General features: G+C 36.9%; 1 protein-coding gene and 1 non-coding gene across 3 annotated transcripts; one reads left to right on the plus strand and one right to left on the minus strand.

The window, feature by feature from the left end:
- The first annotated feature begins 147 nt into the window (after positions 1–147).
- Positions 148–7,491, plus strand: mosmob (modulator of smoothened b). Of its 2 annotated transcripts, none has more exons than XM_065253361.1 (3): positions 148–794; positions 6,131–6,352; positions 6,454–7,491. In XM_065253361.1, the coding sequence occupies exons 1-3, from the start codon at positions 689–691 to the stop codon at positions 6,636–6,638; spliced, it is 513 nt and encodes a 170-aa protein (XP_065109433.1). In that variant the 5' UTR covers positions 148–688; the 3' UTR covers positions 6,639–7,491. The 2 variants fall into 2 exon arrangements, with proteins under 2 accessions (XP_065109433.1, XP_065109434.1); XM_065253362.1 differs by having other exon boundaries at positions 6,131–6,343.
- A 591-nt stretch (positions 7,492–8,082) lies between these two features.
- On the minus strand, positions 8,083–8,164 carry trnal-uag (transfer RNA leucine (anticodon UAG)). The gene has a single exon. It is a non-coding gene; the product is annotated as a tRNA-Leu (tRNA).
- Positions 8,165–8,455: the final 291 nt, after the last annotated feature.

Consider the following 8,455-nt stretch of genomic DNA (forward strand, 5'->3'; position numbering starts at 1 on the left):
TTACTTTAAAAGAGCAAGGTAAACTAGTCTGTACCCTTTAAAGTTTTATTTTTAGTGGAAAAAGCCAATTCCCAACGAGAACTGTCAAATAGCTGGCTAATGACGTAGTAAGTTGCGTCATTAAGTCCACGGCCCCTCCCTCTCCGTTCATTCCTTACAAAAGAAAACATCGAGCGTGCGGTGTATACATGTTTAGAAAGATTGACGCGGATTGATTTTTCAGTAAAACGCCGAAAAAGTGAATGCTGTTTAATAACAGAATAACAGCTCTGGATTTCAATGGACCACAAGAAAATCCGACACTGATGTGATATCAGTCCAGGAGCGCTTGGATATTGTTTATATATTTACTATTTCTGTCATTCCCGTCAGAAGATCCGGATATAACACAAACACTCCCATACCATCGGAATATCAGTATGGACTCACCTTTCAACATGTTGTAGGTTGTTAAAACTGGATTATGTACTGATGCTCTTCATTGCTAAATGTTCGTGCATTATAATCTCCGAAATGACAGTTAGACGTTATCTTGTGGATGCGGGTGGGATCGACTAAAGAGCACCTCCATGAGTCTCCCTATAAAAAGATGGAGTAAAACTTGTTTCCATCATACAATCTAACAAACTTACCTTATGTAGTTTAGAAATGGATAAACCCTTACATTGTTTAGTTTAATAGGGTGAAAATGGATAAACTCACCATTATCTCAGGATGTCTCTTCCTTGCAGCTGATATTTTTGCAATTGCAAGTGTTGCAAATCCAGACTGGATCAATACAGGAGGACACGAGGGTAAGAAACTTTACTCTTCAGAAACATTGAGCACTTATTCTGTCATAACTCTGTTATGGTTAGACATACAGTGGGTATGAAAAGCATTTACAGGGCACACTTAAAATGTCTTAATGTCGTTGCATTTGATAACACAGTATATTTTTTTCAAGCAAATCGTTTTACAAATTTGCAAATGTACTGTCCAAAATGAAGACATAAACTATTGTGTATATAGAGAAGTGACGTCATCCATCCATCAAAACTTAACTTGACACTTCAGCATAATTAGTTTGCAGCCTTTCCCATAAGGCAAAATATATATTTCAAAATATACAAAAATTGCCAAAAAATAAATTTGCGGTTTACAAAAATATATTTTTCACCAATATATTTGTTGGCTATTAATTGTATATTTTAAAATATGCCTATATTTTAAAAATAAATAGCCTAAATTTAAAAGGATTTTAAATGACCTTCATATGTTTGAAACCAAGGAATTATATTCATGTCTCATTGGAAGAAAAACTTAGTTTTTGTTTGTTACAAACCCATCCTGTAAAAATATACATACATATAAAATTAACTTGTGTTTAGCATAGACTCATCGGCCACTTTATTACAGGGCTCCAGACTAACTTTTTCACAAGACGCACAGTGGCCCCCAACTGAAAAATTTAGGGGCGCAACCAGAAAATGTAGGGGCACACAATGTAAATCAACATGCTAAGTTGCTAACCAAATATTCACATTTCTACTAATTTCCACTGTATTACTAATAAATGCTATAGACGGTTTCATCAGACGCACACGATACACGTCTGGATCCGAACCTTACTTCCAGTTTTGTTTTTTTAATGGTCTGACTAGTTGCTAAACTGATCTCTTGAACAAATGCCTTGTCGAAAATAACAAATGTTTTGGTTTCCTAGGTAATCTATGTGTTGTTTTGTTTGCTTGTTATATAAATAAACTACGTTTAAAGAACTTTGTTGTTATTTATTATTAGCGGAGTTTACCGGAAGTTACGTGCGGACCGCGACAGTCGCTTGTTTATGTTGTTACTGCTGAAACGGTCTATAATGATAGATGCAGAAAGAACAATGTGCTGTTTCAAATTCAGTGTCACATCACCAAAAAAAATTCAAATTTACTGGTTTCACATGTGCGACTGGATGTAAAATTCAGTGGCACACTCTCAAATTTTTGTGGCAACATGCCACCATTTGGTGACAGTCTGGAGCCCTGTATTAGATACAGCTTACTAGTACCGGGTTGGACCCCTTTTTGCCTTCAAAACTGCCTAAATTCAGATTCAACAAGGTACTGGAATCATTCCTCAGAGATTTTGGTCCATATTGACAAGATAACATCACGCAGTTGCTGCAGATTTGTCGGCTGCACATCCAGGGCATCCACCACATCTCAAAGATGCTCCATTGGGTTGAGATCTGGTGACTGTGGAGACCATATGAGTACAGTGAACTCATTGTCATGTTCAAGAAACCAGTCTGAGATGATTTGCGCTTTATGACATGGCACGTTATCCTGCTGGAAGTATCCATCAGAGGATGGGTACACTGTGATCATAAAGGGATGAACATGGTCAGAAACAATGCACAATGCTCAATTGGTACTAATGGGCCCACAGTGTGCCAAAAAATATCCCCCACACCATTACAACAACCAGCAGCAACCTGAACCATTGACACAAGGCAGGATGGATCCATGCTTTCATGTTGTTGACACAAAATTCTGACTCTACCATCTGAATGTCGCAGCAGAAATCAAGACTCATCAGACCAGGCAACGTTTTCCCAATCTTCTATTGTCCAATTTTGGTGATCCTGTGTGAATTGTAGCCTCAGTTTCCTGTTCTTAGCTGTCAAGATTGGCACCCGCTGTGGTCTTTTGCTGCTGTAGCCCATCCGCCTTAAGGTTCGACCTGTTGTGCGTTCAGAGATGCTCTTCTGTATATCTCGGTTGTAAAGAGTGGTTATTTGAGTTACTTTTGCCTTTCTATCAGCTCGAACCAGGTTGGCCATTCTCCTCTGACCTCTGGCATCAACAAGGCATTTGTGCCCACAGAACTGCCACTCACAGGATATTTTCTCGTTTTCGGACCATTCTCTGTAAACCCTTCAGATGGTTGTGTGTGAAAATCCCAGTAGATCAGCAGTTTCTGAAATACTCAGACCAGCCCGTCTGGCACCAACAACCATGCCACTTTCAAAGTCACTTAAATCACCTTTGTTCCCCATTCTGACGCTCGGTTTGAACTGCAGCAGATCGTCTTGACCATGTCTACATGCCTTAATGCATTAAGTTGTGGCCAAAATACATTTCTTGCCATATGGGTTGTAACCCTTTAAATACATTTTGAAATTTATGTTGATATTTGAAGGTTGAAACAAAATATATTTTCAAATTCAAAAACATATTTAATGAAGCTTTACTTTCTACAGATGTATTAAGTAAGCTATATATTTAAAGGGGACATTTCACAAGACTTATATAAGATGTCAAATAAATCTTTGGTGTCTCCAGAGTACGTATGTGAAGTTTCAGCTCAAAATACCATCTAGATAATTTATTATAGCATGTTAAAATTGCCACTTTGATAGGTTTGATCAAAAATTTGCCGTTTTTGGTTGTGTCCTTTAAAATGCAAATGAGCTGATCTTTGCACTAAATGGCAGTGCAGTGGTTGGGTAGTGCAGATTAAGGGGCGGTGTTATCCCCTTCTGACATCACAGGGGCAGCCACATGTGACTTATTTTTTCATATTCTTGCAGAGAATGGTTTACCAAAACTAAGTTACTTGGTTAATCTTTTTCAGATTTTCTAGGTTGATAGAAGCACTTGGGACCCAATTATAGCACTTAAACATGGAAAAAGTCAGATCTTTGTGATATGTCCCCTTTAAACCATATATTTTTTGTTACGGAAATGTATTTTTTGCCGTATGGGTTGTTTACATTTTTTGTTATTTTAATACAAAACATACAGTGTGCTTTTGCCTAAAAACTTTCCAAACTCCCTGTATTATTAAACAATGTTTAATCCACTGTTATTTTATGACCCCTAAACTTCATTCAGACTTTAACATTATATTATGCTAATGTTATTGCCTTAACCGGGTTTCCGTGTGCTAGACTAGTCTGGCGGTTAGCAGTCCTACTCCAACTGTAACACATCAGTAACAAGTCATTATTATTTTCCTATCTATTTACAGCACTGACCTGTAGAGAGACCAAATTAAATACAGAAAACACATCACATTTGCTGTAGTTGTACTGAAAGAGATGGCCAGAACACATTGAAGTGATGTGTGTTGTGTTGTTGATTCCTGAATGTGTTTGTTGCTGTACTAATGAAGTCCTGAGGGAATCACCTCAGAACCGCCCAACAGTTAATTACCTGGAAAATTCTTCCATTATGTAATCATGAGAGTAATATCATAAAAATATGTAACTGATCTTTCAATGAATCATCCCATTTTCCACAGCAACAAACAACGTATTAATTGCAAGGATTTTTACACTAGTTTTAGCCCTGGGATGCATTTTGGCAACACTAACAGTCAAACACACATGAACGTGTGTGCGGTTGTCTGGGAGGTAGAACTCCTGGATTTATGCAGGATTAAATTCAACCCAGCATGGTTCTCGAGATATAATTTCCAGTGGCGTCCAGTGACTTCTTTTTAGAGGGCGCTCGATGCGAAGTTTGTCACAACATGTATGTTGCCCGTCATGTGTGTGGTTCTTATTTTCAAAATATGTGCTAGTGATCGAGTGATCCTGCATCACGTATCTTGTCAAAATAAGTGCCTTCTGCAGACATTACTAAAGGGTTTATGATAAAAGAGACACTCACATTTGCTAGATACTCACATAATATCATGCGTAATCTGAGTTTACTGTTAAGGGAGTGTCTTGCGTGTATTTTGTAAACGTGAGCGTCTCTTTAATCACTAATGGTTTCGACGCATGTGCAGCAGGCAGTTATTTTGACAAAACGCGTGATATACATGGTTCACATGACGCAACAAACACATATTTTGAAAACACGAGCAACACACATGACACTCCGAACACATATTTTGAATTTGCACCCTTCGGATGAGCAGTCACGAGCCGCCACTGATCATTTCTCTAAATGTAGTTTCAGTGTATTGTGAGGAACCCTGGTAAACGTGTCAGAAAACAGCTGTTTACCTTACACACATTTATTGTGCCATAGAGATGAGGCAGAGAACAAAAAGTACAATTCACATTGAATGGGAACACCTGATTTACTCCATAACATGAAACATCCACCATGGCATGCATTCAAATACACTCGAGATGTGAACGTCAAAACACCATATTTTAAAGAATGACTATTCGGCTGAACACAAATAAAGATTTTCAAAACAATATCCCATCTCTGTAGGTCCTGGGGAGGATAACCCAATATGTTGAAACACATCTAGCCATCATAAAAGTAAAACCAATGACTCCAGTTGTAAAATATGCAGGAACCAGTGGTGTTTTGACATAATGGGTGTTGTGAAGATTATCCTTTTGTGCTGAATAGAAAACAAAACAGTATCCCCATTTAGAACAAAAGATGGTAATAAGTAAATAATGACAAACAATGACTATGTTTACACCAATAATCAGAGTAAGGACTTAATCGCAGTAAGATATTTTTAAATGACTGGAGCTGACTACATTTAAATTCATACTAAACGACACATGCCACCTGTTTAAATACAATTATACTTGCTGCAATTGTAAGCTTAATCGCATTATTTTGACAGAAGTATTGCGTTTACATGAGGTAAAGTAAAATCACAACATTGCCAAAACCCCATTATAATCGCATTATGTAAATGTGGTGAATGATTTTTACTTTTGGGTGCATTATTGTGTTACACCATAAGTTGATCCGATTTTTTCTATTTAAAGGGGACATATAATGTGCCTTTAAAGATGTAAAATAAATCTTCGGTGTCCCCAGACTGCGTATCTGAAGTTTTACCACTCAGATAATTTATTATAGCATGATAAAATTGCCACTTTGTAGGTGTGAGCAAAAATGTCCTGTTAAATGCAAATGAGCTAATGCAAACACGGATCACCATAATGGTGGTTTGTTGAAATTGAAACTTAATGTGCGACCAATTTCTCTCTCTCTATTAAGGGGCATTATTATTATGAGATCCCCTTCTGACCTCACAAGGGGAGCCATATTTCAATTACCTATTTTTAAACATGCTTGCATAGAATGGTTGATAAAACACTGGGGTCCCAATTTCAGCACTTAAACATTTGTGCTTAGTTAAGCCATTTTTTGTGCTTTACATCTAGGATCTCTGACTGTGGGTCTTGTCAAACAATGCCAGACCATCCATGGTCGAAGCAAAATATGTATCTCACCAAGCCTTCCCCCAGAATGGATCACATCTCTGTTCTTCATCATCATGGGCATCATCTCACTCTCTATAACATGTGGCCTGCTTGTGATATCACACTGGCGACGAGAGGCGATAAAGTACGCTCGCTGGATCGCCTTCATGGGAAGTAGGTCACGTCAGTGAAATTTGTTATTACGGGCACTTACCAAATGATGATTGTGTTTCTAGATCAGTTTATTGGTTTTAACAACTTTTTTTTGTTTTTGTATTTTGTAGTGGTCCTCTTCTGTATGGCCGCCCTCATATTTCCAATTGGATTTTACGCCAATCAAGTCGGAGGCCAGCCTTACAAATTACCCAATAACACTGTTGTTGGGTCATCTTATGTACTGTTTGTTTTATCAATATTTTTCACAATAGTTGGACTTCTTTTTGCTGGTAAAGTCTGTCTGCCTGGCTGACAAATCAAGTGGTTTGTGTATTTTTCAGTTTTTTAAATAACAGTATGGTGGCAAAATATCCACAAGACAATACTGAAGAAGAGAGTCATTGGCTCTGTTTAAAGCCTAGTCAGCTGCCTTACATGTATCCTACCCGAACGCAACAACCCAACTAAAATGGACTCTTATAAGTGTCCGAAAGGGACGGATTCTTTCACATACCTTCTCAAAATGCATTGGGGAATTATTTTTTAGAAGACAATAACTGCCTTCCTTATTTTTGGAGCAGACTTTGTATAAGGAGTGTGTCTATTATGCCATCAAACATGGGCAGATATTGAAATAGTAAGAGAGTGGATTCTCAGCTGAGTTAAGTTTTGATTAGAATGATTAAAAAAAACTTTATTAAACATTCAGCACAAAATGACCACATTTAATTACATGTGTCTTTTGGGGTTATTCTCATAAAGTTCTGAACTTCATTAACATTATTAAGTAATAACTTGACTTTAAAATATGAATGAAATAGATACAAGTGCATAAATCTGCCTTAGCACATTTTGACATCCGTCTTTTTGTTTAAATCATTGCATTTTGCTTAAAATCTCTTTAAATGGGTTGATGTGTGTGGTCAAAGAGACTGAGCCCACTAATGAAAATGTGTCTTTTCTGAATATATAACGTTAACATTCTTTTTACAAACATATTCAGGATAACAAATATGCTCACATCTAACCACATAGAAATAGTGCTGAATCTTTAATATTCATTCTTCTTTTTGTCATTGTGACTTTTGTTTGTTTTCAAAAAATCCTAAAGCTGTATATATTTCCAGGTTTAAATAAAATTTGAATGGGGTTTTTGACTTTTTAAACACCACTGTCTGCGTACATACATCTTTCATACATATTTTTGTCTGTGATACAGGAAGTACTGCGTGATTGACAAATATTTAAGGCACACCAATGTTTACATTTTTCCATTTAGTTTTGTGAACAAATATTAATTGTGTCCATGTATAGATTGCTCTGTGGTTTTGGCTTTGTTTAAGTGCATTGCTTGTGTTGCTTGTTGTTTTCTTTTAATTACTTCACAAATATTATAAAATGTAAAAAAAAGTAAAAACAAACAATTAGTATGTATAATTATGATAGAGTTATCTACTAAAGTAAGAGTATTCACCTCTTTTTATTATTCTCTTTCATTTCCTTGAAATGTCCTAGATTAAAGGTGGGGTGTGTGATTTTTTAAAAACACTCAAGAAAAGGGAGTCGGGCCATCTACCAAAATACACTTGTAGCTAATCAGCAGCAAGAGGCGTGTCTACTAACAGACATCCTGGGTTGCATATCTGTATCCAGATTCTATTGGGGTAGGGGTGTGTTTGGTTAGGTGATTTCAAGTTGGCTTTCAGCGATCATGCACCCTGCCTTTAAAAGGAAGTAATAGAAAACAGGAAAACATTTGGCAGCGGTGGGATTCGAACCCACGCCATCGAAATGACTGGAGCCTAAATCCAGCGCCTTAGACCACTCGGCCACGCTACCACAAAGTGAAAGTCTCGATATACCGCGAATATAAATAAATATTGTGACTATATACTACGTTTTATGTCGTCTAGATTGAATGTAATAGTGAAAATAATTTATTAGATATACCGCTTTCAAAATGTGGGTATTTAAAGCTTTTCTTACCTGGTTAAAGAGTTCAGATGTAGGTCATTTTGTTGGCTTATAATACAACCATTTTAACTGATCAATAAATAAACCCAGGATTAACGATTAACCCCTACTGAAAACAAAAGCAGTCTGAAAAAAAATGTGACTGAAGGGAAACAG

This window comes from Paramisgurnus dabryanus, chromosome 1 (assembly GCF_030506205.2).
Source record: "Paramisgurnus dabryanus chromosome 1, PD_genome_1.1, whole genome shotgun sequence".
Lineage (NCBI taxonomy): Eukaryota > Metazoa > Chordata > Actinopteri > Cypriniformes > Cobitidae > Paramisgurnus > Paramisgurnus dabryanus.

Bases quoted from the DNA above. Each gene is read 5' to 3' on its own strand.
- mosmob (XM_065253361.1), top strand. From the start codon at position 689: ATGGATAAACTCACCATTATCTCAGGATGTCTCTTCCTTGCAGCTGAT. The intron at 795-6,130 runs GTAAGAAACTTT...CTTTACATCTAG, and splicing joins CAATACAGGAGGACACGAGG to GATCTCTGACTGTGGGTCTT. The intron at 6,353-6,453 runs GTCAGTGAAATT...TGTATTTTGTAG, and splicing joins CTTCATGGGAAGTAGGTCAC to TGGTCCTCTTCTGTATGGCC.